Source organism: Prosopis cineraria, unplaced genomic scaffold, assembly GCF_029017545.1.
Source record: "Prosopis cineraria cultivar Desert tree isolate PC_DT_omini unplaced genomic scaffold, ASM2901754v1 PC13, whole genome shotgun sequence".
Lineage (NCBI taxonomy): Eukaryota > Viridiplantae > Streptophyta > Magnoliopsida > Fabales > Fabaceae > Prosopis > Prosopis cineraria.
Window position 1 is genome coordinate 32,008,065 of NW_026555344.1, and position 23,749 is coordinate 32,031,813.

The 23,749-nt window shown below is 31.6% G+C and overlaps 3 protein-coding genes and 1 pseudogene across 4 annotated transcripts; 2 read left to right on the plus strand and 2 right to left on the minus strand.

The window, feature by feature from the left end:
* Window positions 1-1,326: 1,326 nt before the first annotated feature.
* Window positions 1,327-3,485, plus strand: LOC129291458 (NADPH-dependent aldehyde reductase-like protein, chloroplastic). The gene is made up of 2 exons (XM_054928811.1): window positions 1,327-1,801; window positions 2,910-3,485. The coding sequence occupies exons 1-2, from the start codon at window positions 1,380-1,382 to the stop codon at window positions 3,304-3,306; spliced, it is 819 nt and encodes a 272-aa protein (XP_054784786.1). The 5' UTR covers window positions 1,327-1,379; the 3' UTR covers window positions 3,307-3,485.
* Window positions 3,486-5,753: 2,268 nt separating this feature from the next.
* On the plus strand, window positions 5,754-10,228 carry LOC129291422 (uncharacterized). Of its 2 annotated transcripts, none has more exons than XM_054928752.1 (6): window positions 5,754-5,862; window positions 6,062-6,160; window positions 7,451-7,680; window positions 8,471-8,562; window positions 9,128-9,238; window positions 10,053-10,228. In XM_054928752.1, exons 3-6 carry the CDS (start codon window positions 7,620-7,622, stop codon window positions 10,092-10,094), a joined length of 306 nt encoding a protein of 101 aa, XP_054784727.1. In that variant the 5' UTR covers window positions 5,754-5,862; window positions 6,062-6,160; window positions 7,451-7,619; the 3' UTR covers window positions 10,095-10,228. The 2 variants fall into 2 exon arrangements, with proteins under 2 accessions (XP_054784727.1, XP_054784726.1); XM_054928751.1 differs by having other exon boundaries at window positions 5,767-5,862; window positions 10,022-10,228.
* A 2,826-nt stretch (window positions 10,229-13,054) lies between these two features.
* Window positions 13,055-14,536, minus strand: LOC129291127 (glutamate-1-semialdehyde 2,1-aminomutase, chloroplastic-like). Its single transcript, XM_054928318.1, is given in 2 exon segments — window positions 13,055-13,970; window positions 13,973-14,536. Coding segments are annotated over 2 exon segments (1,098 nt in total). The 5' UTR covers window positions 14,367-14,536; the 3' UTR covers window positions 13,055-13,266.
* A 67-nt stretch (window positions 14,537-14,603) lies between these two features.
* Window positions 14,604-15,551, minus strand: LOC129290481 (glutamate-1-semialdehyde 2,1-aminomutase, chloroplastic-like; annotated as a pseudogene).
* Between the last annotated feature and the right edge of the window lie 8,198 nt (window positions 15,552-23,749).

The window sequence follows — 23,749 nt, forward strand, 5'->3', positions numbered from 1 at the left end:
CAATATTTTCCTGCATGAAATTGGGGGGATCACCTACTGAAGGAGACTATTTCTTTTATCAGAGATTTACTGTATTGTGTACATGACATTCAAATCCTATACTCACCTCGTGAAGCTGTTTGACAAGCAGAACTCTTAGCACGACAAGCACATGGATGTGTGCGGACTTTGGAGCTATTACCAAACGTTCCTCTTGATTGTGTAGATTTGCTTCAGGAAGATAGGCTTCGTGCTTATTAGTTCTTTTTAACTTTATCTTCTCTTTTTTCTTAGGCTTCTTAGTCTGCCATTGTAATGTTAAAATAAAAAGTTGTCAACTTTTCTCAATCCGTTAAATAACCTAACATTGACAATTAAGTTTTAGGATAAAACTTAAGGATTAAATTGATAAAAATTAAACTTGAGAGATAAAATTAATAATTAAAACAAATTTGAGAGATTGAAAATCTCATTATCCTTATATAAAATTCTAAAATGACCCTTAATTAAATTTATTAATTTTACCTTTAAATCTTCAAGTCAAGCATGTCAATTGGGAACATTTTTAAAATAACTAATTAATATTTTTTTTATAAACATAAAGAATGGGTTCCATGGTTGAGATTTGAGAGCAATGGGTAGAAATCTTACTATTCACAAAAAATTCTTAAATAAATAAAATACATCATATTATTTATAGTTTGTTTAATAAAAATATAATATGTAAATAATATTAAATATAAATTGATTATGACATTAATATTGGTAGAAGTAGAAAAGATAAAAAATTATATAAACATCTTGTTAGAAGAATAAAATTAATTAAAATAATATTATATAATATTTTATTTAGATGATATGAAATATTTTAATTAAATAGATTATAAATGATGTGATGCATATAATCTTTTTAATCACTTTTCACTTTTCACGAGAGCATTTGCATTCACATTAACATTATTAATTATTAATTAATATTTTATTAAATGTTGTAAGATTTCCCATGCTAAGATGGACTAAAACTTCCAGAAAGTGTTTCCCGAGTGCTTGTTCTAATATCGTTCCCCACTTTCATGTTTAATTACCGTTGCACTCATTTACCTTTGTTTTATTATTAATCACTGTCGATAATTACCTATAATTATTATCATCACTCATTTTTTAATTTTAAATCTGTTTTTAAATTACATAACTAAACATATTTTCATTTTATTTTTATTTTAAAAGAAATTTTAAATACTGTATTATAAAATAATTTTTAAAAATAAAAAAAAAATGAGAAAGTCCTTAATTACCGTTACATTCATTCACCTTTGTTATTGTGTTTTTGTAATTTTTAGTTTTCATTCTGATTCTAAAGCGAACCCGTCTGGATCATCCTCATTGTGGAGTTGACGAAAATGGCTGTGACATGGCAAGGCGTGGGTTCTTCTACAACAGAGTTGAACCAGGAAGTTCAAACTCGACCGCTTCATGAACGAATCGCGATTGTCACTGGTTCGTCCCGCGGAATCGGTCGAGGGATTGCACTTTATTTAGCCTCACTCGGTGCGAGAATCGTGGTCAATTACACCTCCAATTTGGCCCAAGCGGAGTCAGTCGCCGCTCAGATCAATTCCTCCTCCGCCGACGGCGGAAATCCACGAGCCATTGTCGTCAGGGCTGATGTTTCTGATCCGACTCAGGTGAAGTCTCTCTTCGACGAGGCTGAGAAAGCGTTCAACTCGCCGGTTTATATTCTGGTTAATTCGGCGGCGATTGTTGATAGCAAATACCCTTCTGTAGCCAACACTTCCTTGGAGGACTTCGATCGAACTTTCAGGTATGCGATTCGTCTCTTTCTACTTTCACGGCCGTATTTGAAATTGCGAAAAAACATAGAGTTGTTTATTCTTTATTATACCTTATTTACTGGAATTTTTAATTTATCTCAGAATTTAATTCTCTTGGTACCTTCTCCTGAATAGCATTGAAACGTGTTTAAGCCTTTTTGGGCTACGGATTTAGGATCACATGATGGGAGCATCTGAGCGTTTGTTTTCTTTTCACCTTCTCTTACATCAGTTGTTGTTGATACCAATGAGATGATTTTCCTTCCCTAATCCTGTCTGCATGCAAATCATAAAATTGAGAAGACTCCAAATATATTATAGTATTATACGTAATGCTGTATTATCGCATATTAATCTGTTTTGTCTTATTTTTTCCATGAAATTATTGTAAAATAACCCAATTCATCTTGTGAATATCGAAAATTATACCATGCAGAAGGCACAAATAGCTGTCACAAAAGGTTACGGATATTGTGTTGGGTTGAGTGCATGTTTTTTTTTTTTTTTGGTCTTGATCATTTAGTTTCGGCAATAATCATGCTATGCGCTTCTATGAAAATCACAAAATTTAGAATGTTGTGGAATCTTTCATGTCCAATTCCTGTTCATTGGAGTGGAAATTTGTGAATCTCATGCTCAGTTAAACATATTTTAAGGAATAGGGAGAATGACAGTTATTAGCATAAACATATCAATTGAAATAATTACATGTGCAAGAGTTTTAATTGTAAATAAGGTATTTCAATTCTAAATGTAACTCTTAATTTATAAGTATTTGAATTGATATTTGTAACTCAATTATGTAAAAATTTTATCGACAATCTTGTTGTCATTAATTTAATCAAGGACTGATTTAGAGGGGGCTTTTAAAAATTATATTGTTTTTATTTGTTAAAAATGCTAAAACTAATTTTAGACCCCTATTGTAATTTAGTTTTTCATGTTCCCCCTTATGTCCAGTTATTGATCCGTCCCTGCACTTAATATTGCATATAACTTTACTGTCATTGTCCTTTAGGATTATTGTATAGACTGATTCATTACTAGAAGGATCCTAATAGAGGAGGTGATGCTGTTTCATAATGGTGTGAATACAAGAGGGGCATTTCTGTGCTGTAAAGAGGCAGCAAGCAGGTTGAAACGTGGAGGTGGAGGTCGGATCATAATGCTGTCGTCATCAGTGGTGGGTTCACTCAGAACAGGTCACGGCGTGTACGCGGCGTCAAAAGCGGCGGTGGAGACGATGGTGAAGATCTTAGCGAAAGAGCTGAAAGGGACGGGAATCACGGCGAACTGTGTGGCGCCGGGGCCAATCGCGACGGACATGTATTTTTCTGGAAAGAGTGAAGAGCAAGTGAAGAAGGCTATAGAAGAATCTCCTCTGGGTAGGCTTGGTGAGACTAATGATGTGGTTCCTCTTGTGGGATTCTTGGCCTCTGATGCTGGTGAGTGGGTCAATGGTCAGGTTGTTCGTGTTAATGGTGGCTATGTTTGACAGAGGGAGAAGACATGGCCATTGTCATCGCTGAACCTGGTCAAACGTATAGAAAAGCCCATCGTCAATCCCCACCCAGACAAGTAAAAAACCAGGCTCTTAATGAAAAGTTTTTATATGGATTCAAAATACTACGTCATTCTAGTTTATTTAATAAAATTGCACCAGTTTTTGTGAAAGTGACCACATTACATGTCACTCATATTGTACCTCGTAATTATTCATAGTAGCTAACCAATTTAGAAGAGACTTGGGTTAAGTCTACCATCAAATATCGGATACTTCTACCCTAACCCTTCTTGCAGCATCATCATGGTATTCATGTGGAAAGGCTTCTCAGTTATGTCTAGAGGGTGATGCTCTATATCGGCTATGCTTTTCCTTTTTCAATTCTCCTTACTTGATAGTAGAGGAATATCTGACTTGTTAATTTGTTTTAAATGTTTTTCTAACCCAATTTTAATTTTAATTTTAAAATTTATTATGGTGGTTATTATAAAAATAAATAAATGTTTTAGGATAAAAATAGAGAAAATGACAAATAAATCATCAAAAAACGAGAAAATTCTTTCGAAGTCTATACAAACTTGTCGACATAATTTTCTTTTTGATGAAATGACCATAATGTTTCAAAAGTAATTGACAACTTCAGAATAATAGATCACCACTTGTATTAGATGAATGACTAAAATGGAATGATTATGTTCATTTTATAAGTATTGAATCTTGAAGTTAAATGACAATTAGAGAAATAAATGACTACTTTTTTTAATACAAATAACTAAAATAGTGTAGGAAATTACTACTTGTAAAAACTCAACTGAGAAATGAAAGTAGTCCTTTCCTATACGTTGTTTTAATTATTTGCATAATGAAAGTAATCATTTTTATTTTGAAATTGTCATTTACTTTTGGAGACAATATGATCATTTTGTGAAGAAAATTAACGTTACGTGTTAGGGACTTTAAAATAATTACCTAGATGGTTCTCTTTTGTCATTTGCCTATTTAGATGGGATTAATTTGTTAGTCTTCCTAAAAAATATAGAAACCTAAAAAAAAATAAAAAATTCTGGTCTTAATCTTAAAGTTTAGAAATCAAGATAAAATACACTTTCAAAATTATTTTAAGATATTTTACATATTAAAAATGAAAAGAATATAACAATATGCATCATTTTATTTTTTAAGAAAATATCTACAATAATGTCAGCAAATATAAATAAAAATCTTTTAATGTTCACTATTTAAAATTTCCTGAATTTGAGAGCATATGAACGTTCATGATTTTACCATATGATAAATAATACTATTTGCTTTGTGTGAGTGGCTTCAATAATGTAATATTTGGGTGTTAAATATTGGATATTTTTTTTTATTCCAAAAAAAATTGGTGAAAAGGATTTTGTTTAGAATGAAAATTAGTCCCACAGACCAAATACAATTGAAGGATCAAAGTTAATATTTTATTATTAAACAATTTGAATAAATGATCGAAATGCCTCTCTCTTTAAACCAGTGAAATTGAAAAAAAAAAAAGACTGTTTGTTTAACACATACACCTAAATCAAAACCTTACACCTCAAGCTAATAGCATTGTACCTCGAGACTAGAAGCCTTGCATCCAAGTGCAAGGCTTTTGCTAAGGTGAAAGACTTCTGACTTGGGTATATAAGTTAAACAAACAACTTTTATTTTTTTTCTTCAATTTCATTGGTTTAAAGAGAAGAGTATTTCAATCATTTGTTTAAATTGTTTAATAAATAAAATATTAGTTTTGGTTCTTCAATTATATTTGCTCCTTGGAATTAATTTTCCTTCTAACGAATTCTTTTCACCAATTTTTATTTTATTCTATCACCCACTATCTTGAAAATTCTGAGATATTATTATTTTTCGTCCAGGCAAATGGTTGAGTGTATGCAAAATTATACATTTATATTTCTCTAGCTACATTCATAATGTCACCCATAAACTAAAATCAAATCTAATTTAAAAATTGAGGAAAATTATAAACAACTGCAGATTAATTTTTCTGGTTATCATTAAGCCCATTGATGATAGTCTTATTCTTCGTAATTTAAAAAGTATAATTTATAATTATAAATTATATTTTTTAGTGTTAATATTTTTTTTTTGACAAAAATGTTTCGGGGAATCAGATTTTTAAGACTTACCAGGATCAAAAGCCTGGGCACCTGAAAGGATTAAATACAGTTCTATATATTACATGCAATCTAAAAATTAAGTAGCAAGGTTTATTATTTATTATTATCATAATTTTTTTTATAATTTTTATATACTAATCATAATTTATATTATATTACAATAATTTAAAATTTTGAATAAATCATCCCGTCCTTCGTGCTGCAGAATTGACATGGAGTGACGACTCGCAACCTAGCGCCAAAGGATATTAAATTTGAGACCACCGTTTCGCCTTCGCGCGAGGGAGAACAATGGAACACCGGCAAAGTACAGTATCTTCAGCGTATAAGCGACCATCTCTGAAATCCAATTCTCAATTCAACAAATCTCGCCATCTGGAAAGACAAGGTTGTTTTCCTCACTTCCCCTTTTTTCTGCGAAGATTATCACTCTACTTGTCTGATCATACGAATATCACTTCAATTTTGTTTTTCATTTAGTCAATTGGTATAAGTTCTTTTTATGTTTGATTCCCCTTCTGTAAGTTGTTTCGGTCATGTTTGGTGGTTTGATTTTCTATAACGATGAATTATATTGCAATTTATAGTTGAGGGAAAATTGCTACAAAAGGGTACGAGAGGGCCGGACTCGCTTACTCTGGAAAATGAGAATAGCTACTTCGCAGTCATGCAAGCAAAATCAAGAGGTTGTCTTTGCCACTTAACAATGCCTTATTTCTTTTTTTTTTTTTAATTTGAAAGGATTTATGTGCAGTTTAATGGACGTTAGCTTACGCAATTTCTTATCCTCAATTTACCTATGACAGCTGGTTGCTTCCTATATGAGTTGGATGATGTGATCTTATGTTGGTTTTGCTTTTGCTTATAACACCTTGCAGTTTGGTGATAGACTTTTTCTTTTTTGTAAGCTTATTTGGATATCTTGATTTTTAAGGATCTATTCTAGTTGGCTAAGTGATTCACTGTACTCGACATTTCCCTATAATTTATTTTTTTCTGACTAATTTATTTATTCCGAAAGAATGGGCTGTTATTGTGGGTGTAATGTTGACTGGAAAATATATAGCGGGAGCATCAATGCTAAGTTAAAGCCTCATGTCTGAACTAGAAAGATGACCTGTACTATGCTAAACAAAAATGTTATCGACCTTGAGCTGGTACTGATTCAAATTCTGCAGCCTGTAGACCTTGGTTTTACGCTGCAAACCATGTGCAAGGCTGAAATGCCATTTGCAAACATTTTAGATGATTACATGTATTCTTTTCAAATTTATAGTTCATTCAATTGTGCTTCTCTAGTTTAATGGAAGTTTAAATTCAGTCCCTTTGGTTCCATTTTAAATTTCTTCTGGTTTTCAAATAGATAAGATCAAAATGATTACATTTTGATGCACGATGTTGACATGGATTGATGTGATTCTATATTAGATGTAGAGTGCCATGTCAGTAAACTTTAGTGCCACATCATCAGAATATTTTTCATTGGACCATGGGTGACAGAATTTGCCGTTGACAATTAAAAAGTTCATTAATGATGAGGCTCAATTGGAAGGATTTTGAAACTAGGTGAAGGACTAGGGGAATTGAATTGAACATTCTAAAAGACTAGAAGAAGCAAAAGTGAATTTTAGTTTCAATATTAATTCTAGGTATACAGCAATGTTCCCATAGATCGAAAGACGTAGTTTAGAATAACTAGGGAGATATAGCCATTTGCCAACAATGTGTATGCTCAAACGGATTGATCCCTAGTGAAGTTAACACCTAAGAGATCTATTTGGCAATATCTCATGTTGGAAGCAATTGCTGATAATATGGTATTGTTGATAAAATTTGAAAATGTAACTGCTTTATTACTCAGACCTTCAACAGATCAGTTTATAAGACTTTGAGGGACTCTAGTTACATTCTTGTATCTTAGGATTATCCTAGATGTGGTTGCATTTAGCATCTTTTGACTATTTACCTGGTGGCAGGATATAATCAGATCTGCACTCCAGGATATTGTATCTGATGAACTTAAGAAAATGAAGGAAATTGTCATTTTATAACCCATCTAAGAATCCAACTTCTGATTCTGAGCTTGACGACATCCTATGGGAATACGATGGTGTTCATACTACTTACCAGGGTGAATGTGAAGAGATGCTGCTCGAAATGCAAAGGATATTTTATGAGGATCTAAAAGCTGAACCAAATATAGAAGGTAAAATTATGCTACCTGTTTCAAACTATTTTTAGCTCTTCCAAAACTGTATCACAGTAGAACTAAACTATTACGTTAGGCTCTTGGGAACTATGCTATAATACAAGGTATAAAGGTGCAAGTGTTTCTTAAGAACCCAGTAGTGGTTTATTTATTATTTTTGTTTGTCTGTTCTGATTATATTCTAATCAGTATTTGGTTATCTGACTTTATCTATTAACCTGTCTATAGTCTAATCAGTATTTGTTTATGAGCCTATGTACTTTAATATCTTCTCATCATTTGATATCTCTTTAATATGCTTCACCCTCAATTATTTTACTGATAATGGAAAAGATTTTGAATTATCTTGTAATGAGAAATCCATTCTTTTCTTAATATCCTGTTACTTTGGATTCTGTTTCACTGGACAGTTGATAGAACCTTCAAATATTTGTGGGCAAGGTGACTTGGCAATATCTGAAAGACATTATTTAAGTTATGCATTTATTTACTTCTCTACACGCCTAAATAGGTTTTGTCCATTGATGTTGTCGTTTTGGTGACTAGTTCTGAGAAGATAAAGAGATGAACCATGTGAAAGAGCTGAGAGTTCTTAGGTGAACGAGAACAGGAAACACTCATTTAGAACACAGAGAGATCTATGAATGGAAGAAACATTTTGTTGGAAGCCTATTGCGGGAGTTCAAAAAAAAAAAAAAAAAAGGACATGCAACTGCCAGTTTGACTTAGCTGTTGTGATCGTCTTACTTCACTTATTTGTTTGAATTTCTTACTTGTCTCCTTGCAGCCATCGATTGCATAAGTGAAACATGGCAAGATGAAGAAGATGAGTTCTTGGCTTGTGCACTTTTTGAGCATATGCAACTAAATTCAGAGGAGGTAAATTTTTTACAAGCATGGCATTTTTATGCAAAAAAGTGCAGCATAAACATAGTTATTTGCATGAATTCATGTTAAACGTCATATATATATAGTGACAAATTTTCTGGTTGGTGACAATATTGGAAGTATGGGATTTTGATATGGGGCTTTATCTTGAGCTCTCCAACCTTCTAGCTTTGAGGCCTGATTCTTCCTGGTTGCCATCACAGGGTCTTCTTTGAAAGCTAGCATAAAGACAGCTTGCATGGGCAATGAGGGTGCTAAATATATGATGGGGCAAGAATCATCTTATTAGAACTTATTAAAAAATGGCTGCCTCATATCTCTTTTTGCCATGCTTTAGTTTATCATCCACATCATCTTTTAATCAATATTTTCACTGGCATCGCTATACTACAACTTCCCTGGAACCTGGATGCTGCATTTATGTTATGTTGCAAAAGTTGTCCATTTTGTAGCCTCTTCACACTCTTTTTTCTTTCAAACAGAATTGTTTTCCTTTCCCAAATTAATTTGCATGAAGACTTTCATTTTGATTATTAAAATTTGGAAATGATGATAGACACAAAGACAAGAGATCTGGTGCCCTATTTGCAAACAAGGAGAGCTTAAAGAGAATCGTGATCTTATATACTGCACCCGTTGTGAACTTCGACTAAGTAAAGCCAATGAGGTACTCACTTTTCCTTGCCTTGTCAAGAATGTTATACTCTACCATTTAAGAACTGATTCATTTATTTAATTATGGCTTATGAGCTTCTAATGACTTTCAGGATGTGGTTTTAGAATTATGAAGTCGTAGTCCCTATCAGTAAATCTAATGACGTTCAGGATGTGGATTTCATAAGTTTATTAGAGATTAATAGTGGATTTCATAAGTTTATTAGAGATTAATCTTCTGAGATTTATCTTTTCTTGCATAGCTATATAAGCTAGAATTGTGCAAAAGGTGTGTGGTAAGGTGTATTTAGATAAGTGTTAACTAAGCCTTAGTTTTGGAACCAAAACGTGTCTGGTGATATCAATGTCAGTGTTGATCCTTTGGAAGTATCTTGGTTTATGAGAGACATGTTATGGGTTCATTGTGAAAAAGGAGACGTCGAAGGTTGAGAAAAATAGAACGTAAAAAGGGGTTTTAAAGATAAAAAAATGGCCTTCGTGTTTCAACTTTTAAAATGTGTTAAAAGAAAAAAAAAAAGGCATTAGATATTAACAAGTGCAGAACAAATATAACGATATAATATATATTATAGGAAAAGGATAAAAACTAAAGGGACCTTAGTATTCTCTTCTACTGCATCTGTATGCTATAAATTATAATGGTTGATTACCATGATCTTTTTATATTCTTTCGTTGGAGATATTCCCTCACTTGGTGGTAATTTCTGTCTCTAATAATACATCTGCCTTTACTGTAACAAAACTAGTTATAATATTCTAATTATTGAAATTTCAGCTTACTTTGGACTTCTTGCGAGGTCGACTAGCTGATGCTTATACTGAGCATTTTAACAAAGGCTGCAGATTGAAGCCCAAATTTTGTCTGGAGACAAGATTTAATTTAACAGCATTGTATATTTCATGTGAAGGTTGTGATACATTTGAAATTGTAATTTAAAATTATTGTTGAATTTTTTTTTTAAAAATAATTTGGGTCTGTTTAGGTTTGGCTCAATGAGTTAATTGTAATTCTTCCTATTCCTATCCCCAAGAAGGATCCTAATCTCCCTAGTGTTTGAAAGTAGTTTGTAAGTTCTAATATGAAGATAGATTATAAAATTGTGGTTGGCTCTTTAAAAATTAAAAACCAGGAGAAATGAAAGGTAGGAAAATTATTTGAGCCTTATGGTAGCATTTGGTATAATATATAAAATTTTAAAAACCAAATTAATTGTTTCAAATAATAATAATAATAATATCCATTCATTTTACTTTTGTATATAATATATTGAAATATTGATTATTCTGTCAAGTTATCGCATCCGAATTACCCCATATGGATTGCAAAGTGTAGCCTTTGGAATCGTTGTAACTTTTTTGCTTTTGATAATTTTTACAGCCAAATAAGTGAATATATTTCGTTAAAAGAATTACTATGTAACTTTTAATGCTGTTTGAAAGCCATAAGAACTTTCATGCCCGAACTTGGCATTGAGCTATTTGTTACAAATTATATATATATATATATAATTTACAATTGATATTACCAATTCTATTTAGATTTATATTTATCCTGGATTCAAATTCATGCTTTTTTTTTTGGATAATACAAACTCTTGCTATTTTTGTTTTTGGTGAAAAACTCTTGCTATTTTACTTGTATTGTTGCTCTGTACGTTGCGTGTGTTTTTCATTAATTTCTTATCAAAACGCAAGCTATGGCTATGTTTATGCCAAACTCTCTTCGGCTGAAGTACTAGTTTCTTAGATTTCCCCCCTCTTTTAGAAAGGTAAATAATAGTTGGCAGAATAGCATTTAAATCTCAAAATATTGATTTAATGATAATGATAATGATAGAGTTTTAAAAAAATTTCTGAAATATAAATTACAAATATTGATTCAAATTATTACAAACAAGATCTCAATCATAAATTAAAATTTACATTTGAAACTTGAATACTTTATCCGCAATTAAGATGCTTAAACTTAGATTGATATTTATAATTTATTTTTTTAAAAAAATTTCATAAGAAACTATTATTCAATCAATCTTTTTCACAATTTCTTTGAATCCCATTTATATTAGTGTCACATCATGGACATGGTACTTTCTTTTCGCGCCAGCTGCAAATCCAGTTTTGCATTCGATAGAGCTCGGAGCCCGGTAGTATAAATTATAAAAATTATTTATCTCTATTTCCGCCGAAATCATATTATCATGTGTTTTATTGCCTAAACTTTTATTTCTCTCTATTTTATTTTCTTGGATTAAAATATAATTTTGCTCTTAAATTATTTTTAGTAAAATAATGTTATTCCTAAATTATTTATCGTAACAATGTTATTCATAAACTAATTAAATAAGAGCAATGTCATTTCCACTGTTTAAACATTCATTGTTATAGTTAGTGAGATTTAATTTTCATAAGTTAAGGTGTAATTTTGTTCCTAAACTATTTTTAAAATAATAATGTTGCCCTTACCGTTTAAAAATCATAAAATTAAATAAAAATAATTATGATAATATTAAATTTATATATAGATATAAAATTATAATAATATTAAATAGAAATAATATTAAATATATATATATAAATAAAATAAAAAAATTTATAATATGGTAATAAAATGTCATAAATTAATAATATTATGATTTAAAATTTTATAATGGATTTTAGTTACATTAAATATGGTAGGTTCAAAATATTTATATTTATATTTATAATTATCTCAGCCCACAAACCCATTAGAAAATCACTGACTCTCTCATGGGACGCCGCCGACCTTCAAGATTTTTACGTCGTCCTCATGGATGACTCCGCCGTCTGCAACATGGCGTTTCATGTCCTATAAGTAAGTTTTTGTGACTTGTATTTAATTATTCATTAATTAACTCTTATTGTTTTGTTTCTTTTTAATTGTTCGCTAGCCGTCATTTGATTAAAATGCAGGAAGAGAGGCGTGAAGGAAAACCCAACGCTAAAATGGAGGTGGTCGGAAAAGTTTCAATGGACTTGACAATGGCGGAATTGCTTGATAAAGAATTTATATTTTTTCTTATATTTATTTTATATATACATTTAAAATTATTTTTATTTAATATTATTGTAATTTTATATTATATATACATTTAATATTATTATAATTTTATTTTTATTTAATTTTATGATTTTTAAATTGTGAAAGTAACATTGCTTTTCTGAGAATAATTTAAAAACAAAATTACATCTCAATTCATAAAATATGAGTCACACTAGTTATAGTAACATATGTTTAAATAATAAAAATAATATTGCTTCAATTTAATTAGTTTAGAGAAAATATTACTACGATGAATAGTTTCACAATAACATTGCTTTTTTGAGAATATTTTAAAAGCAAAAATGTATCTTAATCCTATATTTTTCTGAAAGTGTTTATGATTCTTTTAGATAAACTAATGAGCTCGCCAGCAAATATATTAATTCAGATTTCTGTGGTAAATTGGTCCCAAGAGCCCTCCAATGTTAGCGTAGATTTCGCACCTAAAAGGTCTCTTTTAAAAATATTTATAAATTACCCTTTGTAAAGCATATAACCAAATAATTACCAACTGACTTGTAATTTTGTAGTACTAAAAGAAATTGAATACTATTATAAGATTTTTCAAAAAAATAAATAGCTATTGTCTATGTCTTGAGCTCGAAATGAAATCAATTATTATTGTAACAAGTGTTCTTAATATAAATGCTGTGTTGAACTCAGGCTGGCAATAAAGGAAAAAAGCAGACTCCGAACAAGACAATGAACTCCAAGAGCTTGAGGGAGGGAGGGAGGGAATGAGATTCATAAGGCAAAGAATTCTAACTCTTATAACTACGAACTGAAAAGGCATAAAGTTACAATTTAGAATAATATACTAACAAGCTACATGACGCAAAAATATTACAGGCTGAATCAAAACCATCAAATAATACTCTACATTAACTTGCTAAACAAGCCTTCAGGAACGAGAAAATTGACCTTCAAGAAACTCAGAGCAATGTTGCAGAATTCAACACTCAAATCTGCCTTAAAACCTTCTCAGCAGCTGCTATAGTCTTTTTTATGTCATCAGAGGTATGTGCCAAGCTGGTGAACCCAGCCTCAAATTGTGATGGTGCCAAATATACACCTTCTTCCAACATTCCCCAATAGAACCTAGCAAACTTAGCCGTGTCACTCTTTTTGGCATCGGCAAAATTGTAGACTGGTCCTTCGGTGAAGAAGAACCCAAACATGCCCCTTATATGGCCGCCACATATTGCATGACCTGCTCTCTTCCCAGCTTCAATGATACCTTGAATTAGTTCACCTGTTATTTTATCCAAATACTCATAGGTTCCTGGCTCCTTAATGCGCTTCAGAGTCTGTATGCCCGCAGTCATGGCCAAAGGATTGCCACTCAAGGTTCCAGCCTGGTACATAGGTCCTGCCGGTGCCACCATCTCCATAATATCTCTCCTCCCTCCATATGCACCTACTGGCAGACCCCCACCAATGATTTTTCCTAGAGTTGTTAAGTCAGGAGTAATGCCAAAATATTCTTGAGCTCCACCATAAGACAAACGGAATCCGGTCATAACTTCATCAAAGACTAGGAGGCTATCGTTTTCCTTTGTGATTTTGCGTAAGAAATTAAGGAAGTCAGGTCTGGGAGCAACAAAACCAGAGTTTCCAACCACAGGTTCAAGGATGACTGCTGCTATCTCTCCTTTGTTGACTCAAAGAGCTTCTCAACGGCTGATGAGTCGTTGAATGGTGCTGTAAGGGTTTCGAAAGTGGCTGCTCTTGGAACACCAGGGGAGTCAGGAAGTCCTAAGGTGGCAACTCCACTACCAGCCTTAACAAGAAAAGGATCGGCATGACCATGGTAACAGCCCTCAAACTTGATGAGCTTCTCCCTGCCAGTAAAAGCACGGGCCAGGCGGAGGACTCCCATGCATGCTTCAGTGCCTGAGTTAACAAATCGAACCATTTCAATGCTCGGAACTGCATCGATAACCATCTCTGCCAGAGTGTTTTCCAGAAGACAAGGTGCGCCAAAGCTGGTTCCCTTTTTCATTGTCTCAGCTAGAGCTGCAAGCACCTGAAATGCATATAAAGCACAAAACTTTACCATGAAGCAAAGTCCAGAACGTATTAAGTTGCAATGTCAAGATATCTCAGAGTAATCTCAGACATAGTGAATTGGCAATGTTTTCAAATCTTAGTTTTCTATGAGATCATCATAAGAAACTAAATAAAATATTTCTCAAGTTTGGTGTATCCACAGGACAAAACAAAATCAACAGTAACAAGTATGATTTTGCAGGGAGAATAAACAAAGTCAGTTAAACATATCAGAGTAACAGCAAAACTATATTGGGAAAGAACATAACCCATCATCAGCATGACCAATTATTGCAGGCCCCCAGGAACCCACATAGTCAATGTACTCGTTGCCATCTATGTCCCACATGCGAGAACCCTTGACAGAATCAATCAGAATTGGCTGTCCACCAACAGATTTAAAGGCACGAACTGGAGAATTGACACCTCCAGGCATTAATTCCTATAACAAACAAAAAAGAAGATTTGAATTAATCAGTTACCACTGTTCAACCACAAATAGTCAGCAAAAAGAACGAAAACAAGTCATCATTGGAATTACAAGATATCAATTTTCAAGTTTCTAAATTCTATATTTTGTCCATTTCATTTGTTCACATTTCAGACAATGAAAATAAAGCATGTCAGAGCAATCTGAAACAGGGTGCTATATAGCATCTCTAATTACAGGTAAATGTAAGTGTAAGCAAACATCTGCAGAAAATGGCCCACAAGACAACAACACTGAACGGCGACATGCTAAATATTAGGTGAAAATTAACAAACTTATGGCTAATCAATTGAATATTTCACCAAAAAAATCCCAATCGAAAAGGCGAATTTCAAAACTTTCAAAATATCAAAGGAGAAAAAAGCCCATTGCAAGGAAATCAATCAATCACTAGGAAAAAGTATGGATTGGATCGACAGTACCTTAGCGGCAGCGAAAGCTTCTTCTGACTTTCGAAGGGAGAGGTTTTTCTTGTTTTCTCGTCGACCGAAACGGCCATTGTGACGGAATGGGCTCGAGAACGGATCGTGGAACGCGACAGCCCTAAGCTGAGGCCAGCTCCGGCGATAGCTGAAGCAGCCATTTGGCTTCTGAGTGAAGAGACCCAAGAGAAAGGAAAGCGAAGAAGAAGAAGAAGAGAAGCAGAGGAGGACGAGGAGGACGAGGAGGAAGCAGACAACGACGATAAGAATTGAGATTGTGAAATGCCTTGGTCTTAGCTTTTGGCTATGACTAAAGGCCAAAAGAGTGAAAGACGCCAAGTAGATCAAGCAATCCCGATTTTACAAATAAAATATCCAAGGAATTCACCAAATACATGCACCAACCCACCCACAAGCTCATTCTATTATTAAATATAAGAAAAGTTAATCATTTAATTTATATAATTTAATTTAATTATAATTTAATCTTTAAATTTTAATTTATTGTAATTCAATCTTTATAGTTTTAATTCAATTATAACTCAATCTCTAAACTTTACTTCTTGCATTTTAATTTTTATAAATTAAACAATTTAAACATTAATTCTTATATTTTAAAAAATAAAATTATAAAGAATAAAAATATTTTAAATTTTTTAGTATTTATAATATTTAAATATTTAAATATTTAAACTATAATATTTTGAACTTTTAACATTTATAATTTAATAATAAAATTATAAAGATTAAAATTATTTTACAATTTATTATAATATTTAAATTATTAAATATTTTTAATATTTATAAATATTATGAATATTAAAAGTTTAAAATATTTTTAATATTTTTTAATTTTATTTTTAAATATAGAGATCAATATTTAAATAGTTGAAAACTATAGAGACTAAATTATAAATGGTCAAGTTTAAGGATCGAGTTACAACTGAATGAAAATTATAAGAATTAAATTACAATGAATCAAAATTCAGGAGCTAAATTATAATTGAGTTCAAAACTACAGGAATCAAATGATTAATTTTTTTCTTAAATATAATTAAAATTAGAGAAAAATATTTTGTCTTCTATTTTTATATAAATTTTTAATTTAATTCTTTAATTTTATAAAATATCTTTGAGTTCTCTAATTCTAACACTATTAGTTTTAAATAATTTTTTCTATCAATCATTATTATCTTAAAAAATAAAACTTATAATATATCAACATTTAACAATATTTTGTCAATATTTAAAAGTTTAATATAAAAAATTTTGAGAAAAAACTAACAATGTCAAGATTAAAAATTTGAAAAGATATTTTATAAAATTAAGGTATAAAAATAAAACTTTATGCAAACTTTATCTTGTTCTTAAAATTTTTTAAAAAAAAAAAAAAATTGATTATGTTAAAGTAAAAATAGTTTTAGAATTAAAAAAAAATGAGCCAATAGTAATGATAGCTGGGACTTAATGGTGATGGCTTATATAATAATAATTGTTCAATGTCAATGTAATTTTAAAAATTAAATGTAATATATTTTAAAAATAAAAAAATAAAATGAAAACAATTCTAAGATGTTTCTATTTTTACTTTTAAAAAAAAAAAGAGAACATTTTTTTAAAATAATTGAATTAAAAAAATTATCTAAACATGTTTTTTTTTATCTTTTTGTCTTTAAAAATGAAAAACTACTTCTAAAAAAAAAACCAAACAAGTTCTAAATAATTTTATAATTATTTTTTTGACTTTACGATAACTTCATTTATTACTTTTTCTTTCTTAAAAATAATGTATTAGAATTTCAATAGTCATTATTAGATGTACTTATATAAGATATTTAATAAGATATAATTAAAAAGATATAAAAATTTAAGAGATTAAGGTTTTACCCCCATTTTTTTAAAGTTATGAATTAATTATCATGTCCTATATTGTGGTATGAAGGGAGTACATTATATGGTTTCTTTTTTCATATAAGCCAAAATAACAATTTTTAAGAAATATTTATGACATCTTTTCTCAATTGCACTTCATTAAATGATAATATCATTAAATTAGAGAAAAATAATGGATTAATCATAAGGGTGTTTAATTCAAATTTTTTAATTTTAGACATAATTGTTAGAATTAACCAACAGTCTTAAATTATGTGAGTTGGCTAAAATTTGTTTATATTTAAAATGGAGTAGCACATAGCTATATAATATAAATTTTATAAAAATACATTATTTATAAATTATTAAGATTATAATTTAGTTAGATTTTCTGTAAAATCATGGGAACCGGAAAAAGGATGAATTTTAAAATAATATTCAAAAAAAGAGTGACTTTTGGTGGGGGATTAGGTTTGTGAGTAGAAATTTAGGTTTATAATTTAAACCATTATTTAAAAATTTAACTAGTCAATAAACTAGAAAAATCATGAGTCACAAGTTTTACAATTTAATTGATTAGACGGGTAGTTGAATCGATGATATAATAATAAAATAAAAATAATATTTATATTTAAAAAAGGGATCAAAACAGTTAACCACTCCAAGTTTTCAAGAACTGTCGGGGTCAAAATAAGCCAACTTGAGTCAATTACTAAAATGGACTAAATAGTTGAACCAGAACATTTTCTTTTCGGGTGATAGTTTAACCAGTCTGATTGTTAGAGTCTATTCGGGTCTGAAAACAGTGTTTTAAACCATGCCTAGCTAATGTCAACCTTGTTGCTTTTTTTTCCCTTCTTTTTCTTTTTAAGTAGAAGGAGCAGAGAATATCTTCACAAAGACTTAGAATAATGGATAAATATCTTTTAACTAATTTATTACACGTACGAGAAGGTTGATTCAACCATTAATAATACTAGAGTTCCTTTGTCAAGATTTCTGGCTACTTGAAAAGTAACTTTCGACTATAGAAAAAAGATTTCTGACGACTTGATCGGTGATTTCTTGGTGACTTAATTAAGAGCGTGATTTCTGATCTTGTTTCTTGCATTTTCCAGCATCGGATGAAGCTCGACAGGAGTACAAAGCACAACAGAGTCTTCCTGATACAATAGTCACGCGAGAAGTACTCAGCAGCAGATGATTTAGGTGTTCTCTTGGCTGGTTTTGCTTTTGATATGTTGACATTTCCCTCCCAGAAACCATGATGCCTTGATCGTTGAATATTTTGATTGTTTTTTTAATTGGGATTTCTCCGGTTCCTCTGATTATTGCGCCTACTTGGTTTGCCTCTTGGAGCTCATTAAGTTTGTTTTCAAGTTTATTTAGGGAGCTTTTTGGCTCAATCTCCTGTTCTGCTTTTACTTTGATTTGTCTGGGGTTTGTTTTCAGTAATTTGTTCCCAGAATCTTGCTTTAGACTGGTTTGTGTGATCATTCTTCAAGATAAATCAAACTTCCTTATAGGCTAGATAGATTGTATTTTTGAGTTTATCAACGGTAGAATCGTTAATTAGGGCCCAACCATGGGCCGGCCTTTTTAAGCTCAAAAAAATCTAAGATCAAGCTGATACTTTAAAGTGTAAAATGACAATTCGAGCTTAAAATGCCAACTCTAAAATAAAATGGTTGGCCCTTTAGGGTTAAGACCAGTCTTTTTATACTATTTTATAATTTTTTGAATTTTAATATTAAAAAAATTATAAAGATTAAGTTTCCTCTGGTTACTTCAAACCTTTGAGAGGTGAAATGTTTACCCCTCACTATACCAACTTTCTAAAGCTTCAATAAACTCAAATGGTGCTAAAAATGAACCTCACTACATCTATACCACAAGAATTTCATCATTGTCTAACTCTTGAAGCTTTATCAATATATAACTCCACACACTCTATTTTTACTAACTCATAATCACTACCCATTCATACCTAATAGGTTCATTAAATTCCATTAATGTATCTTATCATTAATAACATCCCAAATCATCATTAATGCACTTTAACCTCTCCCAACTACTATATTTATGTAAATTTTTAGACATTAAATGCTCCCATGTACTAATCACTTCTAAAATCATCAATGTGATGTTCTAATATATTAAACAACTTCTATTATACTTATTTTAACTAATGGAATCGGACACATACTCCTATGGACTAAAAATCCATCTCCCAAATCAAACCCTATCATCAATCATCAATAATGAGGGAGAGAAAGGAAGAATAAGACACCATAAACTTATCTTGAGTGTTTGAGAGCTTTAAAACATCAATAATGGAAGCCAATGAGCGTGCCCTAGCAGAGCTCCTATGTTTTTTTCTTTTCTCCCTCTTGTCTCCTTTGTTTTCTCTCATAGACGCGATCTAATTTATCCAAAATTTTGTCCGTGTGCTGTGACGCATAGTATAGAGAAGCCTGTTGCATTTAAATTTGTCTCTATGTACCACGACAAACCAATCATGCGTCGCAATGTGTGGCACAAAAAATAATTCTTTACTTTTTCTTCCTCTTTTCTTGCCTGAATGGCCCGTCATCAATCCGAACCCACTTCTAGGGCTGAAATCATAGCAATTTTACCAAGTTAAGCCCTTTTGGCCACACACCTCATTAACTCACTAATTAGCCTCATTAGGTTAGTAAGCAAGGGTTAAATTTTCTTAAATATTACAGTTCGTGTAGATACCAGTAGAAGGAGCATATCTACATTGTCAGCTCCTGAGATCCAAACTCTTGAAGAGAACGCACATCCAAAGCTCGCAATTAAAAGGTAACTCTTCTATCCACCTTGACTTAAACGATTTCATTCGGTCTACATGAAAAAGCATTAAAAAAATTTTAATCTTCCGCTGCGCCTCCTTATCCAACACCTCTAGCCACAAACGTCATTAATTCACTAATCATGCTCATTTAGCTAATAAATCATGATTAAATTTTCCCAAATATTATAACAAGAATGTAAAGTTTCTTAGTCATTTCTAGCACACATTGTGGAATAAATTAGGGACTAACTAACTCTTTCCTATCACTACCCATCCACAAACTAATAGTCAAATTGAAGTGGTCAATAGAACTATGACTACATTGCTAAGAGCCATAATTTAAAAGAATTTGAAGAATTGGGTGAATTATTTACCTTATATTAAATTTGCTTATAATATGGTTTTTCATTCTTCTACTTCTTATTATCCTTTTGAAATTGTTTACAGATTTAACCCTTTACATCTCATTGATATTTTACCTTTTCCTTCTTTTGAATGTACTAACATTGATGATAATAGGAAAGATGAGTTTGTGCATGATCTACACACCAAGGTAAAAGCTAATATTGAGAGAAAGAATGAGCAATATACCAAGCAAGATAATAAAGGCAGGAGATGTGTGATATTTGAATTTGAAGATTGGGTTTGGGTGCATTTAGGAAAAGAAATATTTTTCAATCAAAGGAAATCCAAACTTCAAGCCTGAGAAGATAGAGTTTTTCAAGTTTTATAAATAATTAATAATAATGCTTACAAGATTGATTTTCCTAGATCTTATGGCAATTTAGTGCCACATTTAATGTTTATAATTTTCTTTATATGATTCTGCATATTTGAGGATGAATCATTTTCAATTGGGAAGGAATAATAGACCCCAAGGCACTAACAACACTAATGATATGGCAAGGATGGCAAGGAAGCTTAGAGATGGCATGCAAGCTTAAGAGGAAATTGTAGGTATAAAGGAAGAAGCTCAAGAAGTCCAACTGTTCAAGTCCAACACACCAAAAGATCCACTATGATAAATTAGAGGCCCAATGACAAGCGGCCAGACTAAAGCCATAAAGTATGCCTTATTTTATCTTGTATAAGAGGTCCATGAACTAGAGCCCACTTGGAGCACACCCCTCTAACCTAAAGGAGAGCTCTTAGGCTTGTTCAATGTCCTAGAAATTCAAGTCCAAGAAGACCTAAGTTTGAGTAGTCAAAACCCTAACCCATTCAATGGAAGACTCAAGGGTGTTCCTAAACCAAGCATTGAAGGAATGATCTCCTAGCATCATAAAAGTCAAGATACAATTTGATTTTGGAGCATAAGAGGCATGATTTTTCTTAGATTGAAGATCCCTTAATAGCTTCAAATTGGTTTCTTATTTTTGCAAAACTTTGACTTGATACCTTTTTTATAGGATCACGATATTAGTTTCCTATTTTCTTTTTATCTTAGTTTCCTATTTTAAATCTAGTCAAGATTAAGTTTGATTATCATATTTTTCAATAATGTAATGCCATAATTTTAGGATATATATTTTCTAAATTATGTGGCTAAATGTTTATTATTATTTTTTAATATTATTTAGAACAAGGGGATATGAATGAAGAAGAATTCATCACCTGGTTTAATAAACTATCCAAATACTCCACTTTTTTAAGGAACCACAAAGATGATGAGTAGAAGGTTGAGCAGTTACTGGAGAAGATGTGACCAGCGTATTGCTAGCAGTTAGCACCCCTTGGGATTACATCTTTTAGGATTATGTGTAACAAGTTGAGGACTATGGCTAGATGAGGCTAAGAGGAGGAGAGACAATTAGCGCTGATTCTCATTGTACATGAGATCCTATAAAAGGGGTTAGCAAGAAATTTGGATTTAGTTATAAGAGCTCTGGATTTGGTAATTCTAGAGGAAGGAAGAAGAACTTTCAGAAGCGATCTTAGTCTAGGGATCTTAGAAAAAAAGTGATTCCCTTAAGAGATATGGTGGGCGTAATCAGATCTCACAATACTATTCTTTTGCAACTACTATGACCAGACCAACTCAAGCCCCACAATGTACCAAATGTAGGAGATATCACATGGACTGGTGCTAGCCTTACTTCAGATGCAATTAGGTGAGGCACATTACTAAGTATTGCCTAAAGAAGTAGAATATTCCTAGGCATATATCTATAATCCCTAGCTGTGTGTTTGCAATGTCCAAGGAGGTGGCCAAGATGTCTCTGAAGCTAATTAGAGGTATTATTTCTCTCTGTGAACATTCAATTGACGGTTTGTTTGACTCTAGTGCCACATACTTGTTCATATCAAATGATTGTGCTAGAAGGCTAGATATGGATGTTTATGAGTTTTTATTTGTGATGAAAGTGTCTACGCTGGCTAGTGCCTTTGTTAAGACTAGTTGCGCTTGTTTGAATATTAAGCTAAAATTCAGTGATCAAGTTACTACAATAGATTGTGTGTTTGCCCATGAATAAGATTGATGTAATTATGGGTATGGATTGGTTGTCTATAAATATAGCTATGCTTGATTATAGTAGAAACACTACGTCTTTGCTTGTGTATGTTGCCTTTGAACCAACTATGAAGTCTCCACAGCTTTTGTCTACCACATAAGTAGAGAGGTGTGTCATACATAAGTACCAGGCATATGCTGTATTCTTCTCTATTTGATTTACATTAGAGATAGGGATTGATAAGATTGATGTGGTTAGTGAATTTTTAGATGTATTTCTCGAATAGATGTCTAGTTGCCATCTGAGCAAGAAGCTAAATTCTCCATTGACCTAGTACCAGGAATTAAGCCTATCGTTAAGGCTTCGTACTGAACGTCACCTTCTAAGTTAGTAGGGCTCAAGAAGCAAATAGATGATCTATTGGAGAAGGGTTTTATCTATCTTGGCATGTCATCATAGGGTTTGCAGGTGCCTTTCATAAAGAAGAAGGATGACAACTTGCAGTTGTGTATGGACTATTAATAACTCAACAAGATGACAATAAATAACAAGTATCCCTTGGTTAGGATTGATGATTTGTTAGATCAGCTGGTAATAGCTTCTATGTTCTCCAAGATTGATCTAAGATCTAGTTATCATTAGTCAAGAGTAAGAATTGAGGATGTCTTAAAGATTGCATTCTGTATATGGTATGTCCACTATGAATTCCTAGTTATGCTTTTTTGGGTTAACAAATGCCTCAACAGTATTCATGGATTATATAAACTGCATCTTTTGGTTCTAATTGTAGTAATATAGACAATATTAGAACTTGCATGAATATAGTAATGATATGTTATTGTATTTTAGCCTAGAGAAGTGTATGTGTGATGAAACTATTATATGGGACTAAAATAACAGTGCAAGTGTATATAAAATGTTTATGGATTTGTTTGGAGAGCCAAAAGACTAATTGAAATTATTTTTATCTTAAATATTGCATTGTACCCCTTTTAAGTTAATATGGGGTCTTAAATGACCAAAATGTGATATGTATGTTTGTAATTGTATTTGAATGTTCAATTAGATGTATGTTGGTCCCTTGAACGTGGTTAAGGCCTTGGTTAAGGTTAATGACATTTAGTTTGTATTTGGGACACCTTAGGGTTAGTTTTGTGTGGAAAAAGAGATTGTTTTGTACCTTGGTATAAAACTTTCAAATGGAATATTATTTTTCTTGTAAAATCAATGCCATTAGCTAGGTAACTCAGTTAGCTACTTGTAAGCATTTAAATCACTCAAATTGGACATCAGTGAAGAAATGACTTGGAAAGACGTCATATGTACATTTAATTTAGG